The 21,923-nt window shown below is 41.5% G+C and overlaps 1 protein-coding gene across 2 annotated transcripts; it reads left to right on the plus strand.

The window, feature by feature from the left end:
- The first annotated feature begins 68 nt into the window (after positions 1-68).
- Positions 69-20,666, plus strand: LOC106585711 (guanine deaminase). 2 transcript variants are annotated; one of them, XM_014172232.3, is made up of 14 exons: positions 69-3,435; positions 4,095-4,177; positions 4,304-4,475; positions 6,419-6,506; positions 8,995-9,100; positions 12,155-12,182; positions 12,375-12,482; positions 12,647-12,754; positions 15,208-15,305; positions 15,767-15,834; positions 18,900-19,046; positions 19,430-19,551; positions 19,760-19,787; positions 20,015-20,666. In XM_014172232.3, exons 1-14 carry the CDS (start codon positions 3,307-3,309, stop codon positions 20,083-20,085), a joined length of 1,356 nt encoding a protein of 451 aa, XP_014027707.2. In that variant the 5' UTR covers positions 69-3,306; the 3' UTR covers positions 20,086-20,666. The 2 variants fall into 2 exon arrangements, with proteins under 2 accessions (XP_014027707.2, XP_045563164.1); XM_045707208.2 differs by having other exon boundaries at positions 12,155-12,177; positions 12,373-12,482.
- The last annotated feature ends 1,257 nt before the right edge of the window (positions 20,667-21,923 follow it).

Raw genomic sequence — 21,923 nt, forward strand, 5'->3', positions numbered from 1 at the left:
TTCTAAAATGGATTAAATTGTTTTCCTCCTCCCTCTATCTACACACACAATACCCCATAATGACAAAGCTAAAACATGTTTTTAAAAATGTTTGCAAGTTTATAAAAAACTCAAACGGAAATTTCACATTTACAGAAGTATTCAGACCCTTTACTCAATACTTTGTCGAAGCACCTTTGGCAGTGATTACAGCCTCGAGTCTTCTTGGGTATGGTGTACAAGCTTGGCAGACCTGTATTTGTGGAGTTTCTCCCATTCTTTTCTGCAGATCTCCTCAAGCTCTGCCAAGTTGGATGGAGAGCGTCGATGCACAGCTGTTTTCAGGTCTCTTCAGAGATGTTTGGTCGGGTTCAAGTCCGGGCTTTGGCAGGGCCACTCAAGGACATTAAGACTTGTCCTGAAGCCATTCCTACATTGTCTTGGCTGTGTGCTTAGGGTCGTTGTCCTGTTGGAAGGTGAACCTTCGCCCCAGTCTGAGAACCTGCTCCAGAGCGCTCAGGACTTCATCAAGGATCTCTCTATACTTTGCTCCGTTCATCTTTCCCTCGATCCTGACTAGTCTCCCAGTCCCTGCTGCTGAAAAAGATCCCCACAGCATGATGCTGCCACCACCATGCTTCACCATAGGGATGGTGCCAGGTTTGCTCCAGACGTGACACTTGGCATTCAGGCCAGAGAGTTCAATCTTGGTTTCATCAGACCAGAGAATCTTGTTTCTCATGGTCTGAGAGTCCTCTATGTGCCTTTTGGCAAACTCCAAGTGGGATAGTCATGTGTCTTTTACTGAGGAATGACTTCTGTCTGGCCACACTACCATAAAGGCCTGATTGGTGGAGTGCTGCAGAGAAGGTTCTCCCATCTCCACAAACTAACTCTGGAGCTCTCAGAGTGACCATCGGGTTCTTGGTCACCTCCCTGATCAAGGCTCTTCTCCCCCGGATTGCTCAGTTTGGCCAGGCATCCAGTTCTAGGAAGAGTTTTGGTGGTTCCAAACTTCTTCCATTTAAGAATGCTGGATCCACTGTGTTCTTGGGGACCTTCAATGCTGTAGATATTTGTTGGTGCCCTTTTTAAGCCTTGAGACAATTGAGACATGGATTGTGTATGTGTGCCGATCAAGGGGTGAATGAGCAAGACAAAAGATTTAAGTACTTTTGAACTGGGTACGGTAGTAGGTGCCAGGTGCACCGGTTTGTGTTAAGCACTGCAACGCTGCTGTGTTTTTCACACTCAACAGTTTCCTGTGTGTATCAATAATGATCCACCACCCAAAGGACATCAGCTAAATTTACACCACTTTGGGAAGCATTGGAGTCAAACATAGGCCAGCATCCCAATGGCACGCTATCGACACCTTGTCCTGAAGAATTGAGGCAGTTCTGAGGGTAAGGGAGGTTATTATATATTATTTCAGCTCTTTGCTTCCCTCTGTTGGCCATGGTGGGACATCGTCTCTCAGTTCTCTCACTTTCAGGTTAAGGCTATGGGGACATTGTGAGTCATGCTAACTTGTTACCATGCTGTTACCAGAATTCATTGATGATCTCAGAGAGGGTTTTATTTAGTGCCTTTAGTAATGCTCACATGGGTTTGTTCTGCTTTTTCAAACACACGTAATCGCAAACGCATGATCAAAAGTCCAGTGACATGCTTTATCTAACTTAAAGGGACAAACCCAAATAACAAAACTGTTTCCTTACCTTGAAAGCATAGTCTAATATGCAAATGCAGTCCTTCTTTGAGCACAGTCTGCTTTAAAACTACAGTGACTAGTGTTAATATGATTGTCTTTTCTGTCATTTCATTTGAATATGTTGGTTAATTTACATGACCTACTGGGCCATACATCATTAGTATCCTACCAATCTCTTAATATTGCTTCAAAATATGGTTGAAACTATACTTTTTTTTACAAGCATGTTTAAGTAACCTAAAATGTATAGTTATGACGGGGTTAGTCATATGAACTAAATTCATGAGGCAGTTATAAGTGATATCCTTTTGAAACCAAGTGGCTATCATTGGGATGTTTTTCAAATTATGTAGTTGGCATTTAATTATTAACTTGACCATTTAACGGGGTATTCGATGTCTTTAACACATCATTCGGTTCCCTTCCTAAGTCATTGGAAAAGCTCCTTGGTCTTTGTGGTTGATTATGGGGGTATAAGCCTATTTAAAAACCAAACTTGACTAATGAACTAATTTAGGCGTCTGCAACAAAGGTGGTGAATATTATTCAATATATTTCTTTACCTCCCTCCCCTTTACAATTTTGTTTAAAAGAAATGTTGAGTCCCTGGGAGGGACGGAGGTAAGTCTATAGTATATAGGCTATACCTCACTCTCCTCTCACCTGTTACCATGTCTACGCACACCTTGGATAACACGTCTAGGCAATTCCAAAAATTGCTTACGGAGACTGGAGAGCGACACTATGATACGAAAATGACTAATGCATCATTGCTCATGCATAATAACCTAATTTGATAAGCCTGCTATAAGCTAATAATACATTAATGGCGTAAGTTTCATTATTTTACAACCAACACCATTTAAACAAGACGTGTGCTTAACAACTTCTTGCGATGTAAGCTAAATAGTTGTAGGCTAGATGTAGGAGTGTGTAATATCTTAATAGCCTCATTGTACAATGATTTGTTTATTGTAAAGAGACTACATCTTGGCGACCTGTCAACAAACGAATGAGGGGATTCTGCCCCGGGTGATTCGCGTTAGCGTTGATGGCATTCGTTTTGTAACCGCCTTGCCTCCCGGGTGTGAACCAGGTGTCCCGTTTTGGACTGCGAAATCGGCTCAAAACAAAAGTTCTGTAGAGTATGTGTAGGATTTTGGGTTCACATGCAAAATCGATGGCTTTGGATAACCACTTAATCTGCCTTCCCAATGAGAACTAGTTTGAAAATGCTATTATATATTATGGAAATTATATATACGTTTATGAGAAGTTGCATCATGCTGTCTTGTTGACAACATTTAACGAGTGGAGCAGATTTGCCTATACTGTTCGATTTGAGACAGGTGCTCCTCCCTCACCGCTTTTATCCGTTTATGTCACGGGCCGTAGCCCGGTGCACTTAATCATGTCCCTCAATATGTGGAGAAAAAAACCCCGCTATGACTGTCCATGCGGGCGCACGCTTATTGGCTAGTCTCATTGTGCCAACAGGTGGAGTCGCTCCTTGGTGCGCAGATAACTGCCCACTATCATCGCCGAGTATAAAACTTTGACGCGATTCATTTTATTATCAGACTGCTCGACCCTGCTCTTTGCCATTTACCAAGATGATGAGCTCCAACGAATCCGCTGCGGGAATTGCGCACGTCTACAGGGGAACATTTGTGCACGCCACCTATCACACAGCCGTGGAAATTCTGGAGGATAGGCTACTGGGAGTGGACACCGAGGGGAAGGTCTGTCACAGAAGGAAACTGTATTTTAATATCTTTTACGAGCAGCATTATGTCAATTAATTTAGAAATGGGCGGGCAAAGGTATGTAGGCATGAAGAACTTGTATTTTAAACCTGATTAGCCTAATTTACATAGTACACTTAAATGTTTTTCTAGTCTTGTATGCATTATGTATTTGTTGTCCGAGTCTGTACATTTTACAAACATGCATCGGCTCCGGGAAATATTTTCTAAATACTCTGACAAGCTTTGGCAAACACAAATTCCCCCACGCCAAAATTATATTTAGCATTTTTGTGTGATTTACACAAATAACCTTGTCTTACAATTAAACTGGTTTGTCTTCTTTTATCTATTATAATTGTGCGATGTGTAACTCGAATATAACTAGGGTTATGCATGAGCGGAAGATGTATAGGCTCCAAAGGACCTGTGTGAAATGTAGTCAGACTTTGTAACTATATTTTGCTTGGTCATGGATGTGATGCAAGACACCCTACATGGGGGGGGGGTGTGTATTGATGTGTAATCTAATACCCCTGATGTGTTACAATAGCTTACATAACAATCTATGGATAAATTATATTTAAAAGAATTGAACACCTTGTTGAGTCTAGCTGGCTCTGTTGCTCTAATCTGTTTGGTTCTCATGTTGACAGATTGCTTTCATTGGGAGTGGGAAGGAAGTGGACCGTCTGTCACAGAAGTGGGGTTTTGAGGCTGTTACACAGCTTGGACAGCAGTGAGTGAAGAGTCCTTCCTATGAGAGTAACACTGATTCCAAATACTTCATTACATCTGTTTGTGACAGAACACATCCTCCCAGTTATTATCCTAAAGCCCATTTTGTTGTCGTCGTTGTCTGTAGTGAGTTCTTCATGCCAGGGATGGTGGACACCCACATCCACGCATCTCAGTACAGCTATGCAGGCACAGCCCTTGACATGCCCCTGCTACAGTGGCTCAACATGTACACCTTCCCAGTGGAGGCCTGCTACAAAGACCTGGAGTTCGCCCGCAACGTCTACACCCATGTTGTGGTGAGCTGTCTGGGCCACACTAACACACCTCAGCCCATAGAAGTCATCAGTGCCCTGTTCAGTATGCACCAAATGCAAGAAAACACAGAAGGGACAACCTGAACTTGTCTAATAAGAAACTCACAATGTTTTAAAACGTATGTTGTTGCACATCCAAATGCACACGACCCACTAGTAGATTTCAGATTAGCATAGAAGATCCTAGACAATTTTTATCCCCATTTCCTATTCTAAATGTTTGTAAGACTAACTTTATCATTTTAAAGTCTTGTGTGGCAGAGGTTAATATGGCAGTGACAAAGGACATGCAGGAGCAGCAAACATTTCTCGCTTTTTGGAATTCACTGCTGCGCAGGGATGTAGTTCCCTTGCACGAGGAGAATATATGTAAACCCTCCCACTTGATGGCTAACATATTTTCTCAGCGTTTTCATTCATTCAATGGGGTTTTCAGTACATTTGGCTTAAACCATTCCTTTTAAATACCTTTTAGTTTGAAGTTTGTCGACAGACTCACTAGAATATATGGAGAGAAGGGGTTCAGAATATCAGGAATCAATGAAAGAAATCCATCTAAATGTATGCATATTCATCTGTTTCACCACCAATTGGTAGATTTAAAAAGGCTTTGATTTTGTAGATTATTTAGGGTTAGGAAAGTATTTTTAAGAATCATAAACTGGTTTAGAGAGCCTTTATGTACTAAGTGGTTTGATTCATTCTGGAAATTGCCACATTTTTTAAACCCATGGTAATGTTGGAAGATTAGTGTACATGGAATTAAAATAAGGAGAATAGTGTACTATAGTAGGCTATACCCACTTATATTGCCTGCACTAACCATTGAACTGTATAATGACAAGTACTGCGCCATCCGTCGGGTTCAAACTGTTAGTCTGCCCTCTGCTCCATAACGACTATACTATCCTACCTGTCATTTAGTTTTCTTTATTTATATTATCAACCTTTACTAATGATCCTCAGCAGAAAACACATGGCTGTAATGGCGTTTAGAGGATGCAAATGAAGGTAATTGAAGAAATGTAATTAAATGGAATGAAAATGTAGGCTATACCAACTGAAGGGGACTAACAGTAAATTCACAGTTGAATATGTGTGGTTATTAGGCCTACTGACGGTCGATACTGATAGTGGCTAATATTTAACATGATAGAAGTAGGAAACAGAAAGTCGGGGTAGCCTATAATTAAGACATTCTAGAGTTTCCATCCCTGCAAGTTAAAAGGCTGTAAAATGTTTATTCTGCATAATAGCACGGGATATAAAATGTAATGTGGGAAAGTTTGCTTCAGTTTGTTACTATATGACTGGTTTCACATTTTCTCCAGCGCATTTTAAAATAAAAATGTGTAAAAAAAAAGTCATTTATATTTACAATTATCCAAATGGATTACTAATTTAACTAGCTGTTATCAAGTTGTAAATTACAATGCATGGAGAATGGTATTATTTCTATCTGAAAAAATAAAGTTGATGCTTTTTACACTTGGAACCAACCGGTAGGTTCGCTATACCTTTTTCATGGTTTCCTCACGTGTAAAGTGGTGGAATTATGTCAGAATGAGGCGTATCTGTAGACACACCTCCGCTACAACTTAATTTATGCGATCGCCACCCAAAACGAATAGCAGGTGAATAGCATGATATTCTCATGCTTAAGTTTAGGGTCAGAAAGCGCATAGAGAAGTGCATGAAAGGGAATTACGTTCCATTTCCTCGTGCTTAACTTGGGTCGGAATTGGCCCTATGCCTTTAAGGTTGCTTCCTTGGCTACCAAAAGGAAAGCTCACAGTGGGACAGTGGCATAGAAAATCTGAAATCTAGATACATTGTTACACACAGTAGGCTTGGGCAGGTGACATTGCAGTGAGAGAGGGGTGTGAATACGGTCTGAATACGAATGCTATACCTGTCTATTTCAGAAAAGAACCCTGAGAAATGGAACGACTACGGCCTGCTACTTTGCCACCATACACACCGACGCTTCTCTCCTGTTGGGCCAAATCGCAAGTGAGAACACATAAACACTCAAGTGCACACACACACTCTACTGCTCAATTGCACATTTGCTGAGGTTGAATTTTGCCCAGACATTTGTGTGATTTTAATCAGTGTGGTTGTATATTGAACTTTGACCTGTTACCAGTCGTCTCCTCTCCTTTGGATAACTATTGTGTTTATTACGTAAGTAAAAATTGATGAGGAAGGAAAGGACCCAGGCATGTTATATAGTTAGAGTATAGGAGGTTATTGAACTGGACCTAAACATTAACCTTAGTCACAAAGTGTACAACTGTACCTGGAATACACACATGCTTCCATGAGCAAGTTATGTAAAATAGTATCAATCCCAGTCTCTTGTTTAAAATGGGAATTGAACTCCACTGCTCTTTCGTATGTTTTCTTTAGACAGAAAAGTAGGTAGACCGATAGCAGGGGATAGACAAAATCAAAGATGGCTGTGTGGGGTTTCTAACACTCGCCGCAGGAGGATCCCAGTTATCTGGAGGAGGCTGTCTTGACCGCTAGGCCAGCCTCTGGCGCACATGCTTTATGTTTTGTAGTTAAGCAATTGGCAATGTTTCATTTCTTATGTCAGTTTGAGCTGTCAGTTAGGGGAATCTAGTGTGACCGTTTTGTTAATTTGCTCCATGCCGTCATTATGGTTACCTGCTGTAATGAAAAGTATTTTTACAAACACCAGCGCAGAACAATAAATTAACATAAGGTTTTGTATGTGGAGGAGTGAGTAGAATTTGTCACTTTCTCATCCACTAACTGTATGCCTGGAATGTTTATCCTTTGGTGGTTGCATCACTCATCCTAAAAATCCTCCAAAGATTACCCTTCTATCTGTGGATTAATTGTCAGGGGTAGAGGACCTTGTGCATTTCAGCAACCCAATGTTTATCTCAGGACAAATTAGCTAGCAACAGCAAGCTAGCTAGCTAAATTGCTATAAATGTTTAATGCTTTTCGACCTGCCCCCAAATTAAATATAGTTGGTTCACAGGCTTGGAGTAACTAACTGTAATCCATTACGTTACCAGCAAACAATATTGTAATCAGATTAAAGATACTTAAAACATTTTTTTTGATTACTTCTAGGATTACTTTTAAAATAAAGGATGTTTGCCAACAAATCCTTGGACCCCTTTTTTTTTTTCTTCAATAAAATCCAAATCAGCATTGAACAAAGTTGAAGTTTGTTCAGCCTGAGCAAGTCTGACCACAAGTCAGAGACCACTATGATGACACACCAAAGGAGTTTCAATGGTGTGACTGCTGTCGGTATCCAAAGATTATCCAACTTGAATAAACACTTGGACGACAGCAGTGGTGTAGCCTATGGGTGATACAGGTATCACTTATTGATATCTACATAGCGCATTGATGTGAATCAGACTGCCTACCAAGCATTGTTTTTGCGACCAGTGGACAGCCAGTAAAAAATGTGCTCTTGCAACAGCTGCATAGTGCAGATCCCATCCTTTGGAATAAAAGTTTGCTGGAGGTTCTCCCAACTCCTCTGTGCTATTGTGCTCCATACTGTGGGGCTTTTATTGCTATATCTAATTCATGCTGATTCAAAAACCTATGTCCATAGGTCTAACGGACACATCCTCAAACTCGCGCCCTTTTGATAGACTTAAACTGCAAATTATCGAGTATTCAAAGTGTCACCAACAATTTAAACAATAGGCTTATAGCAAATGCAGCCTATGGCATACATTTTTCACATGCAAATAGCACTTTTCAGTAGTGCTCAAAGCATGTCATTCTATGAGCAATATTTCTCGACACAATCAAACCTCCATGAAAACAAAATCATATCATAAACAATAGGGTAGGCTAATAACAATTTGGCTAATCTATATTTCCAAGTCCTATTCTTGAAGATCAAGGGGTAATAAATTAATTGTTATTACTGGAAATCTGATCGACTTTGGTTTTTAATGTAAAGATATAGCCTAATCTTATTCTTTTCTGGAGTAAAAAAAAAAAATGGGTTAGAAGAAGCCTATGGCCAGCTATGTAAACTCTAACATTGATTTATCCTGCAATAGATGTCATTCAATTGGTAATATTCATTTTTGTTGTCTTCTAATGCCTCTTAAGGGGAAAGTAACAAAGTAATCAGATTACATTACTGAGTTTGGATAATCCCAAAGTTACTTTACGGATTTCAATGTTGGTCAGGTAACTAGTAATTGTAACGGATTACATTTAGAAAGTAACCTACCCAACCCTGTTGTTTCAGAGTTCGTTTTGATATTTCAACCTACGTGTCCTGATAGCATAAGGTGTGGGGTGGACAAAATCAACATGCGCACGTGTGGTCTGGTCAGCATGTTAGCTTTTGTTTATTATTTAAGTTATTCCGCAATGCCTAATGAACAACATCACAAAGGTCACTTCTGAGTCCAGTCTGATAGTCATGACAAGTGCTACTCATAACGATTTTGGTTACCTTTGCCAATGTTTCTTGTCATTGCAGACGATTTTGGACAGCGTGCCCTTGTGGGCAAGGTGTGTATGGACACAAACAACTTTATCCCACATTACAAAGAGACGCCAGAAGAGTCCGAAGGGGAAACTAACAGGTGGGTAATAAACTCAGCAAAAAAAGAAACGTCCCTTTTTCAGGACCCTGTCTTTCAAAGATAATTCGTAAAAATCCAAATAACTTCACAGATCTTTATTGTATAGGGTTTAAACACTGTTTCCAATGCTTGTTCAATGAACCATAAACAATTAATGAACATGCACCTGTGGAACGGTCGTTAGTGTCTTAACAGCTTACAGACGGTAGGCAATTAAGGTCACAGTTATGAAAAGTTAGAACACTAAAGAGGCCTTTCTACTGCCTCTGAAAAACACCAAAAAAAAGATGCCCAGGGTCCCTGCTCATCTGCATGAACGTGCCTTAGGCATGCTGCAAGGAGGCATGAGGACTGCAGATGTTGCCAGGGCAATAAATTGCAATGTCCGTACTGTGAGACGCCGAAGACCGCGCTTCAGGGAGACAGGACGGACAGCTGATCGTCCTCACGGTGGCAGACCACTTGTAACAAAACCTCCACAGGATCGGTACATCCGAACATCACACCTGCGGGACAGGTACAGGATGGCAACAACTGCCCGAGTTACACCAGGAACGAACAATCCCTCCATCAGTGCTCAGACTGTCCGCAATGGGCTGAGAGAGGCTGGACAGGGCTTGTAGGCCTGTTGTAAGGCAGGTCCTCACCAGACATCACCGGCAAAAACATTGCCTATGGGCACAAACCCACCGTTGCTGGACCAGACAGGACTGGCAAAAAGTGCTCTTCAATGACGAGTCATGGTTTTGTCTCACCAGGGGTGATGGTCGGATTTGCGTTTATCGTCGAAGGAATGAGCGTTACAAGGAGGTCTGTACTCTGGAGCGGGATTGATTTGGAGGTGGAGGGTTTGTCATGGTCTGGGGCGGTGTGTCACAGCTTCATCGGACTGAACTTGTTGTCATTGCAGGCAATCTCAACGCTGTGCGTTACAGGAAAGACATCCTCCTCCCTCATGTGGTACCCTTCCTGCAGGCTCATCCTGACATGACCCTCCAGCATGACAATGCCACCAGCCATACTGCTCGTTCTGTGAGTGATTTCCTGCAAGACAGGAATGTCAGTGTTCTACCATGTCCAGCGACGAGCCCGGATCTCAATCCCATTGAGCACGTCTGGGACCTGTTGGTCTGGAGGGTGAGGGCTAGGGCCATTTCCCCCCCCAGAAATGTCAGGGAACTTGCAGGTACCTTGGTGGAAGAGTAGGGTAACATCTCACAACAAGGACTGACAAATCTGGTGCTGTCTATGAGGAGGAGATGCACAGCAGTACTTAATGCAGCTGGTGGCCACACCAGATACGGACTGTTACTTTTGATTTTGACCCACCCTTTGTTCAGGGACACATCATTCCATTTCTGTGGAACTTGTTCAGTTTGTCTGTTGAATCTTATGTTCATACTAATATTTACACATGTTAAGTTTGCTGAAAGTAAATGCAGTTGACAGTGAGAGGACATTTATTTTTTTGCTGAGTTTACATATGGGGGGCAAGCTGTATACATAAATAGCTAACAAGTAGAACAGGAAGAGTTTACAGACTCACTGCATCTGTATTAGAGGCGTCACTACAGACCATGGTTCGACTCCAGGCTGTATCGCAACCTGCCGTGATTGGGAGTCCCATCGGGCCCAGCGTCTTCCGGGTTAGGGTGTGGCCGGGGTAGGACGTGACTATAACAATTTGTTCTTAACTGACTCACAATGGCCTTTTGACTCTCTCATGACTCAAGACCGTAACTGTAAGGTGTCACGGAAAATAATTTCCTTGGAGGAAGAGGGCGATAAACTTTTCTTTACTATTTAATAATATTGTATTCTATGTATAAGCAGGTGATGGAAGCCTACATTGGGTGCACTTCACTTGAATGCTCCAAGCCTTTTTTGCATGAAAATTGAATCAATGAAGAAAAATAACATCATTGCGTCAATGGCTGGCTCGTTCTAGACTTCACAAGTCTGCATTGCATAATGATTCAAATAGGCTACATGTCCCAAATGAATGCGCAACTAATATGATCAACTATTGCTAGCGATCCTCAAGAACAACCACACGAACGTGACAGAGGAAAGAAAGGTAAACGAACGCTGTAATAGAATGATGCAAAATGTAAGGAAACTAACACTAAAGCCACAGCGGATATAAATGCATGTGGGTATAACTGACGGTGGCTACCAATAGTGGCTAATATTAAACACGATATAATCAGAAATTAGGTTTGGCGCTATATGTTATTTGCGTATGGCTACAGAAGCCTATAGCTTGGGTGTCCCAAATTTCTTCCCTAGTTATTAGTCCAGCATTTCATAGACTTTATTGTAGAAAAGGTGGTATGTTGATATGCTTCAGTTTGCTGCCATATGACTGGTTTCACATTAGTCTCCAGCGATCATATGGTCAAATGGATCCAAAACAATTCATCTATTTTCCATCCCCTTATCCAAACAGTTTACTCATTTACTTATATTGATGAGAGCTATCTTATCAATTTAGAAATAACACCACTGCAATTTATATCCGAAAAAAATTAAGTAGATGTTCCGCTTGTAACCGACAGTTTGCTAGACCTTATTAATTGTTTCATTGTGTGTAAAGGTGGGGTATTTGAGGGAATTAAGTTACGGTCAGAATACGGTGTATCTGTAGACACACCTCCGCTACACCTTCATTTATTTGATGTCCACCCCAAACAAATAGATGGTTAATATTCTCATGCTTAAATTCATAAAAACGGAATTAGGTTACATTTACGCATGCTTAACTTGGGTCGGAATTCCCCCTAGGAACCAAACGGGGAGGGACCTACCATTAATTTGTACAATAGAAACATGTTTTTGTAGTAAAAACAACCGTTTAGAGTAATTGGTTTCTGTTACACCATTTTTTGCCATGGTCGAAGATTTTTCTATTTTGCAACGGTGCAACATTTGCGCGATTAATAACTACACCTCAGCAGTCTTAACTCCTGTCAAGTGTTTACTTGGTTGTGTCTGGTAATACAGCATTCTTTTGAAGAAGGAAAAACACGTTGAAATATTGTTTTGTTGCTCTAGGTTCATTGGTGAGCTCTTGAAGAAGAAGGTAAGACTCCTTTGCCTCGCTAGAACATAATCTAAGGGAACATGTACAAGTCAGTGACAAACCCATGTAGGCATTGTATCCCATTCCCTCAATACAAACCAAAATGGCACAAGCACATTTGTGATCAGAATCTGTGAAAGGAGCTTTTTACGGTGTTTCTCACTGGGTGTATTTCTGTTTTGTTTGGGGCAGTACCCCCTTGTGAGGCCAGTGGTGACCCCGCGCTTCGCCCCATCCTGCTCCGCCGCTTTGCTGGGCCACCTGGGAGAGATCGCCCAGAACAACGACCTGCACATCCAGGTGAGCCTTGCTCGCCTGTTGTCACGGCAACCAAGTCAAGAGGTTCCAATGGAGTGTTGCTTTGATGATACTTTATTTGTCTCTACCCTTCTCTCTCTTGCTTTCATACACATTGATAATCACCTGAACATTCAAACAATTAATTGATCTTCTGTGATCCCCAGAGTCACATCAGTGAGACAAAGGAGGAGGTGAATCTGGTGAAGGAGCTGTTCCCAGACTACGACTCCTACACAGATGTCTACCACAGACACAACCTTCTCACAGACAAGGTTAGCCTATCGCGCGCGCACACACACACCACCTCACCACAAGGACGTTCTATTGATAATGAAATCATAATATTGCTAATGATGATAATGGTGGTGGCGATAGCTCTAAGGATCATGATGATATTGGCGATGGTGAAAATGATGACAATGATGAATAGTGCATTCAGAAAGTATTCAGACCCCTTCACTTTTTCCACATTACAGCCTTTAAAAAAAAAAAAAGTGTAAATCTCCTCAATCTCCACACAATACCTCATAATGACAAAGCACAAACTGGTTTTTAGAAGTTATTGCAAATGTATTAAAAATAAAAAACTGATCAAATGTACATAAGTTTTCAGACCCTTTACTCAGTACTTTGTTGAATCACCTTTGGCAGCAATTACAGCCTCGTCTCTTCTTGGGTATGACGCTACAAGTTTGGCACACCTGTCTTTGGGGAGTTTCTCCCATTCTTCTCTGCAGAGCCTCTCAAGCTCTGCCAGGTTGGATGGGGAGCGTTGCTGCACAGCTATTTTCAGGTCTCTCCAGAGATGTTAAAGTCCGGGCTCTGGCTGGGCCACTCAAGGACATTCAGAGACTTGTCCCAAAGCCACTCCTGCATTGTCTTGGCTGTGTGCTTAGGGTTGAGGTCCTGTTAGAAGGTGCACCTTTGCCCCAGTCTGATAACCTACTCCAGAGCGGGCAGGACATCATCAAGGATTTCTCTGTACTTTGCTCTGTTCATCTTTCCCTCAATCCTGACTAGTATCCCAGTCCCTGCCGCAGAGGGCACGACAAAACCTATTCCCCCTCAGGAGACTGAAAATATTTGGCATGGGTCCTCAATCCTCAAAAGGTTTTATAGCTGCACCATCGAGAGCATCCTTACAGGTTGCATCACTGCCTGGTATGGCAACTGCTCGGGCCTCTGACCGCAAGGCACTACAGAGGGTAGTGCGTACGGCCCAGTACATCACCGGGGCCAAGCTTCCTTCCATCCAGGACCTCTACACCAGGCAGTGTCAGAGGAAGGCCCTGAAAATTGTCAGACCCTAGACACCCTAGCCATAAACTGATCTGTCTGCTACCGCATGGCAAGCGGTACCGGAGCACCAAGTCTTGGTCCAAGAGGCTTCTAAACAGCTTCTACCCCCACGCCTTAAGATTCCTGAACAGCTAATCAAATGGCTACCCAGACTATTTGCATTGCCCCCCCCCCCCCCTCTTTACACTGCTGCTACTCAGTAATTATGTATGCATTGTCACTTTAACTCTACCTACATGTACATATTACCTCGACACCGGTGAACCCGCACGTTGACTCTGTACCAGTACCCCTTGTATATAGTCACGCTATTGTTATTTACTGCTGCTCTTTTAATTATTTGTTATTCTTACTTTTTTGTGGTATTTTCTTAACTGCATTGTTGGTTAAGGGCTTGTAAGTAAGCATTTCACTGTAAGGTCTACATCTGTATTTGGCGCATGTGACAAAAACTTATTTGAAAAACATCTCAACAGCATGATGCTGCCACCCATGCTTCACCGTAGGAATGGTATTGGCCAGGTGATGAGGGTTGCCTGGTTTCTTCCAGACGTTGCCCTTGGCATTCAGGCGAAAGAGTTCAATCTTGGTTTCGTCCGACCAAAGAATCCTCATGGTCTAAGAGCCCTTTAGGTGCCTTTTACTGAAGAGTGGCTTCCGTCTGGCCACTCTACCATAAAGGCCCGATTGTTGGAGTGCTGCAGAGATGGTTGTCCTTCTGGAAGGTTCTCCCATCGCCACAAAGGAACTCTGGAGCTCTGTCAGAGTGACCATCGGGTTCTTGGTCACCTCCCTGACCAAGGCCCTTCTCCCCCGATTGCTCAGTTTGGCAAGACAGCCAGCTCTAGGAAGAGTTTTGGTGGTTCCAAACTTCTTCCAATTAAGAATGATGGAGGCCACTGTGTTCGTGGGGACCTTAAATGCTGCAGAAATGTTTTGGTACCCTTACCCAGATCTGTGCCTTGACACAATCCTGTTTCGGAGCTCTACGGCGTGTTTTTTTGTTCTCTGACATGCACTGTCAACTGTGGGACCTTATGTAGACAGGTGTGTGTCTTTCCAAATCATGTGTGCCATTCAATTGAATTTACCGCAGGTGGACTTCAAAAGTTGTAGAAACATCTCAAGGATGATCAATGGAAATAGGATGCACCTGAGCTAAATTTTGAGTCTCATAGCAAAGGGTCTGAATGCTTATGTAAATAAGGTATTTCTGTTAAAAAAAAGAATAAAATAACACTTTTTCGCTTTGTCATTATGGGGTATTGTGTGTAGATTGATGTGGGAAAAAAATGTATCCATTTTAGAATAAGGCTATAACGGAACAACATTTTGAAGTGAATGGGTCTGAATACTTTCCAATGCACTGTAATGTGGTAATGGTAGTAAGGATGATGATGATGATGATGATGATGATGGTTCCCAGACGGTGTTGGCTCATGGTTGTCACCTGACCGATGGAGAGCTGAAGCTGTTCAGGGAGACAGGGGCGTCCATCGCTCACTGTCCCAATTCCAACATCTCGTAAGTGTTTCTCCTTCCACACCTAAAGTCTAGGCTCGGCCTTAATTTAGGTGCTCTCTGACACATGGAGTTGCATGGGAAATTGTCCAGGAGTACAAGGAAGATCAAGGACAATGCCAAAGGATTAGTCAGCCTTTCGCCCCGAGGGACCAAAATGTATCTCAGTTACAATATCCGGAGGACTGACTATTGAATAATCCTATATTATCCATGTTTGGTATCTATCTGAAACTTATTCACTGAGGATAACTCTGATGCTATCTTTTTCTTGTTCTCTCGCTCTCTGTGCTATCTTGAGTGCTGATAGGATATTGAGTATCACTGCTGAGTTCTTAACTGGATAGGGTAAAATTATATAAAATAAGAATCTTATTTATAAATCCTCAACCATTGTCTTTCACCTGTCCATATTCTCGGTTTCTTTATTTCTTTCTCTCATTTCCCTATATTTTCCTCTCCAGGTTGTGCAGTGGTATGCTAGATGTCCGCAGGGTTTTGAACCACAAAGTAAAGCTAGGGCTTGGCACAGGTGAGTCCATGACAACACACTACAAAACAGATAATGTTCCTTTTACCTGAGAGCACAGGGTTCTGTATATTTTTTTTTTTTTTTTTTTATCTATGTGTATTGTATCCAAAAAATGATTACAATGTTGAAATATACAGTTGAAGTCGGAAGTTTACATACACTTAGGTTGGAGTCATTAAAACTAGTTTTTTTCAACCACTCCACATTTCTTGTTAACTAACTATGGTTTTGACAAGTCAGTTAGGACATCTACTTTGAGCATGACAGAAGTAATTTTTTCAACAATTGTTTACAGACAGATTCATTTCACTTATAATTCACTGTCATAATTCCAGTGGGTCAGAAGTTTACATACACTAAGTTGACTGTGCCTTTAAACAGCTTGGAAAATTCCAGAAAATGTCATGGCTATAGAAGCTTCTGATTAGGCTAATTGACATCATTTGAGTCAATTGGAGGTGTACCTGTGGATGTATTTCAAGGCCTACCTTCAAACTCAGTGCCTCTTTGCTTGACATCATGGGAAAATCAAAAGAAATCAGCCAAGACCTCCACAAAAAAATTGTAGACCTCCACAAGTCTGGTTCATCCTTGGGAGCAATTTCCAAACACCTGAAGGTACCACGTTCATCTGTACAAATAATAGTACGCAAGTATAAACACCATGGGACCACGCAGCTGTCAAACCGCTCAGGAAGGAGACGCGTTCTGTCTCCTAGAGATGAACGTACTTTGGTGCGAAAAGTGGAAATCAATCCCAGAACAACAGCAAAGGACCTTATGAAGATGCTGGAGGAAACGGGTACAAAAGTATCTATATCCACAGTAAAACAAGTCCTATATCAACAACCTGAAAGGCCCCTCAGCAAGGAAGAAGCCACTGCTCCAAAACCGCCACAAAAAAGCCAGACTACAGTTTGCAACTGCACATGGGGACAAAGATTGTACTTTTTGGAGAAATGTCCTCTGGTCTGATGAAACAAAAATACAACTGTGTGGCCATAATGACCATGGTTATGTTTGGAGGAAAAAGGGGGAGGCTTGCAAGCCGAAGAACACCATCCCAACTGTGAAGCACGGGGGTAGCAGCATCATGTTGTGGGGGTGCTGTGCTGCAGGAGGGACTGATGCACTTCGCAAAATAGATGGTGAAAGATTAGTGGAATCTGTGTGGGTAGCTGGACAGGTAGGCTGACTGACAGTGAGGGTGAACAGGTGGTCACGGGTCAGGTGACAGAGGAATGGATGAGACTGAGGCAGGAATTCCTTTAACCATAAAGTGGTATATTTACTGAGTAGTCTGTGCTGCATAACAAAGGAAACAGAATAACGTGTATCCAATCAAATCCATCATCACAAAGATCTAATCATAACAATCATTCATTGTTAACATCATTTAGGGAATTCAACAATCCAGTTAATTAATAAGTCAATAGGAATCGTCGGTGAGTAATTTAAGCTCGTAACTATTTATCATGAAAGAATAATACAAACAGTGATCGGTTATTCAATCTATAAATCGCCATTAGTTGGATATCAGAGCCGATCAGTTCAACAAACAATTACTTTCTTATTTCACCCTTTCAAGTGTCTTCATGTATACACGGAATTTCATTACATATTAACCATACCAATTGCATAATTGTCCTATTATGATCCGTAGGGCCGGAATCATTGACCATTCACATTAGACAAAATGTTTGAAGCGTGCGCTCCAAGCCACGCGATAATAACTTCAAACAACAACTGATGGCCCACTCTCCCGATCGCAACAGATAGTTCAGATGAAAGGTAACAGAGTCGGTGGACTTACGTGGATTCATGGACGCACAGAACTTCTGGATTTGACAGAGTGAAGGAAGAGAAAGCAGCGCGATCAGGCGATGGTGATTTCCTCATTTTATGGAGTGGAGATCTGTCGGACATTTCCACCTGACCTAATTAAAGCGCCCCTGGCCCAGCTGAGTAAGTGGCAATGAATTAAAGGATTATTCCACCAACTCCATGGGCTTTTTCTACAGATGGCATCATGAGGGACGAAAATGATGTGGATATATTGAAGCAACATCTCAAGACATCAGTTAGGAAGTTAAAGCTTGGTTGCAAATGGGTCTTCCAAAGTGACATTGACCCCAAGCATACTTCTAAAGTTGTAGCAAAATGGCTTAAGGACAACAAAGTCAAGGTATTGGAGTGGCCATCACAAAGCCCTGACCTCAATCCTATAGAAGATTTGTGGGCAGAACTGAAAAAGTGTGTGCGAGCAGGGAGGCCTACAAACCTGACTCAGTTACACCAGCTCTGTCAGGAGGAATGGGCCAAAATTCACCCAACTTACGGTGGGAAGCTTGTGGAAGGCTACCTGATACGTTTGACCCAAGTTAAACGATTTAAAGGCTATGCTACCAAATACTAATTGAGTGTATGTAAACTTTGACCCACTGGGAATGTGATGAAATAAATAAAAGCTGAAAAAAAAATCATTCTCTCTACTATTATTCTGGCATTTCACATTCTTAAAATAAAGCGGTGATCCTAACTGACCTAAGATGGAATTTTTACTCTGATTTATATGTCTCAGGAATTGTGAAACTGAGTATAAATGTATTTGGCTAAGGTGTATGTAAACTTCAGACTTCAACTGTACCTGAACTTTCCATGTTAGAAATTTGCAACTAAATCAAGGCAATCGTGATTGCTTTATATGATCTGATGTGTCCAAGTGCTTCTCAAGATGTATTTTTCAAGTGACACAGATTATATTATTTTGATTAAATGTTTTATGAAATATAGGCTTACGTTCATATTCTTACAATGAGTATTTTACATTCATTACGGGTTTGAATGATCCCAATAGGTTGTTTTTTTCATTGGGGGCGGCATTAGAGAACCTAGACGAAAGTTGCCGATTTCTGGTATCAAACTGGCATGACACTGTAACGTTAAACTAATCTGAGTTTATTTTAGCACACAGGTACATGTAATCTCCCGTTAGTATAGTTTTAAGAAAAACATGGTTTTATCTGTGTATGCACCTGTGCGTGTGTCTATGTCCGACCTTGTAGATGTGGCAGGAGGATACTCTCCTTCTATGTTGGATGCTGTGCGGAGAACACTGGACACCTCTAAAGCCTTGACCATCCAGGACACCCAGTACCACACGCTCACATTCGAGGAGGTCTTCAGACTGGCCACACTGGGAGGCAGCCAAGGTGGGAGACTTGTCTGGAGGGGGGTGAGGTGGATGGGCTGTTATCACTGTCATTAAATCAATACATGAATGATCGGATACATGAGGATTTATGAATTGATACAGATGCATGCGCTCAAAAGTTACTTTTTCAAAACGCCTGTGCTGGAGCATCGCTACATCGACAAACTCTTGCAGGGGGACGTCAAGCAAACAAAATTGTTTGCAATCATCTAAATTGCAATGAAATACATAGACATTTCTGAAATATGACGCTACAGGTATATCCACTTTGCGCTACAGTCAAACATTTGAATGCACCCAATGGTTTATTTGTTTCATTATTGATGAATTTTTAATAATTGATTAATATTCTGAGCTCTGGCTTGATTGTTTGGTTTGTAGCCCTGTCCCTGGATGAGAATACAGGAAACTTTGAGGTGGGGAAAGACTTTGACGCTCTGCGGGTGAACACAGATGCAGCAGGAGGACCCATTGACCTCATCAATCACGAGGAGGGGCCTAAGGTAGAAACCAATACATAGAGCAATCTTTTGGCCTCCAGTGGTGTGGACATATTGAGTCATTGTATCTTAACCAAGTCAAACCAGGTCTTATTAAATGTGTGACTTGTATCAGACTTAAATCCAAATGACAGGATTCTAATCCACAACTCAGAAAGTGACTGATTCACTCACCGGACATGACATTCATCTTGGCTCCATGTGATTTCAGGTGCTCCTGGAGAAGTTCTTGAATTTGGGTAAGTGTTTCATCTCTGTTACTGTGTCTCTCACACAATAGGTTGCATGTATTCAGAGTTTGGTAGTTGGGGCTATGACGTGCCATGAAAGTATTTTTGGCAAATTTGGGGATAGCCCCATCCGGGACTAAAAACTGGGTCCTTGATTTCTAAAACTCTTGATGAGGTTGCTAAGTGTTGTAAGTTCTTTTTTATTTCTTTGTTCCCCCTTTCTATTCCTCCTTCAGGAGATGATCGTAATATTGTGGAGGTGTACGTGGCAGGGAAGCGAGTGGTCCCATTCGTAGAGGGCCCATAGATCTGGGATTTGTTGTTGGCTTGTCATCTGTCCATTTTCCAATCCTCTACCAGTCTACCTGACTGCTTTTGTAACAGGATAGGTGATTGGAAAATGTGTTCAACTGGAGGGATTATTACGATGTGTGTTCAATCATCTAATGTACTTACATACAGTACAATCCAATATTGCTGTTAAGTGATACTTGCGAGAGCAGTGTGCAGGTTACGGTTTTCTTTGAAGTTGTCACATTGTTTCTCATGCACCTGCGTCTTTTTTTAAATTTCTAAGTCAAGTAAAATATGTGTGTGTTTTTGAATGCATGTGTAGCTTTGTATGTGTCCAGCTTAAATTCTTCTTAAATGTAAAACCCACGCAATTTAGCTTTAGGAGACATTCTAATATATTGAGTCTAATACATGTATAATGTATCCTTGTTGATTATGATCATTGACTGTATTTAAATCTTTATGTACTTGGTTTTATCCAATGTTATTGTGTCACTGCTGTTCTGTGCTACAGTGCTGAGTTTTGTAGCAAAAGCTACAAAGTAAAAAGGGAAAAGATTTTAGAAATATTTTATTAAAGAGTATTTGCAAGATTTTAAGTCTAAATGTGTCTTTTGTTTCTTTACATTTAACACATTATCAATAAGTCCCCACGATAAAACAATCGATTCTATTAAAATATTCAATGCCCCCAGACCCACCTGCAGAGGCTGGTCCCCTGTAGCTCAGTTGTAACTCAGTTGGTAGAGCATGGCACTTGCAAGGATAGTGGGTTTGAATTTCGCACCCACAAATAAAGTTTATTGCCTACAACGGGTCTAATCCTGAATGGTTAAAACCGCATTCCAGCTGGTGTCTATTCCACAAGTTACCACCAGTTAAATCTGACGTTAAAATGCCTATTTACTCTAGTGGATTGCGCAGTCGGATAGAACAATCTCCACATTTTTTAGACTAACATTTCGTTTTCAACAGCAGATATATATGAATATTGCAGTCTGTCTCTGACATGTGCAACATTGTTTCAATATTAAAATTCGAGCTCCAGCTGTCCCATAGTAATGAACGGAGTCAGGATGAGTCAGCGTTTCTCAGCCAGGCGAAATCATGAATCAGCTGGCACTTTTAATGGATATATACAGTACAAAGACATGTCAATTGAAAAAAAGTCAAACGACACTAAGTGCAGCTAGTTTTAAGTCTTTCCGGGTCCAGTTTGAAGTATGTTAGCTGTGTTATTGTCTAGCTCCTCCAAACACCGGCTTCTTGTACATTATCACTTAATTGTAGGTTTGGTCTATGAATGTGCTGTTTGTTGACAACGGTAGCCCTAAAGTCAAATGTTTATTCAATGTAGCCTACATTTGATACGTGTTTTATTATGGACTTGTCTGTGTGAGGTAATGTGTAAGGCTATTGAAAGGTGTTTGTGTAAACTGTAGATTTATTGGAACGTTATTACACTCTCCAACAGTATCTTTACAATACCTGCAAGAACACAACAGTGCCATTATTCTAGATGACATCTCTCGAATCAGCGAAACACCAGCTGAGTCAGAGATGTCACTTCCGTGACATGATCGAGCTCAGGGCTGAGAAACGGTGAGTGAGGAAAATTTGAGGATGATCACCCTCCCCCACTGACCCAGGTGTGTGTCTATTGTCATTGGTATGACCTGGCGGAGAACATGAAGTGCCGACAACCACATGGATCAGTACTCCTTCAGATGCGTCATGGGCCCCTTTTTTAACTTGCTGTGTGAGTCTATCACGGGAACTGGAAGCAATTGTGTATGCTGTCAAATCTGTTCATTTCTAAATGTGCACACGATTTGACCAGTTGTTTGCCAC

This window comes from Salmo salar, chromosome 24 (assembly GCF_965601325.2).
Source record: "Salmo salar chromosome 24, fSalSal1, whole genome shotgun sequence".
NCBI lineage: Eukaryota > Metazoa > Chordata > Actinopteri > Salmoniformes > Salmonidae > Salmo > Salmo salar.

Coding starts and splice junctions, on each gene's coding strand:
- LOC106585711 (XM_014172232.3), top strand. CDS start 3,307: ATGATGAGCTCCAACGAATCCGCTGCGGGAATTGCGCACGTCTACAGG. Junction 12,483..12,646: donor ACAACGACCTGCACATCCAG/GTGAGCCTTGCT, acceptor TGTGATCCCCAG/AGTCACATCAGTGAGACAAA. Junction 12,755..15,207: donor ACAACCTTCTCACAGACAAG/GTTAGCCTATCG, acceptor GATGGTTCCCAG/ACGGTGTTGGCTCATGGTTG.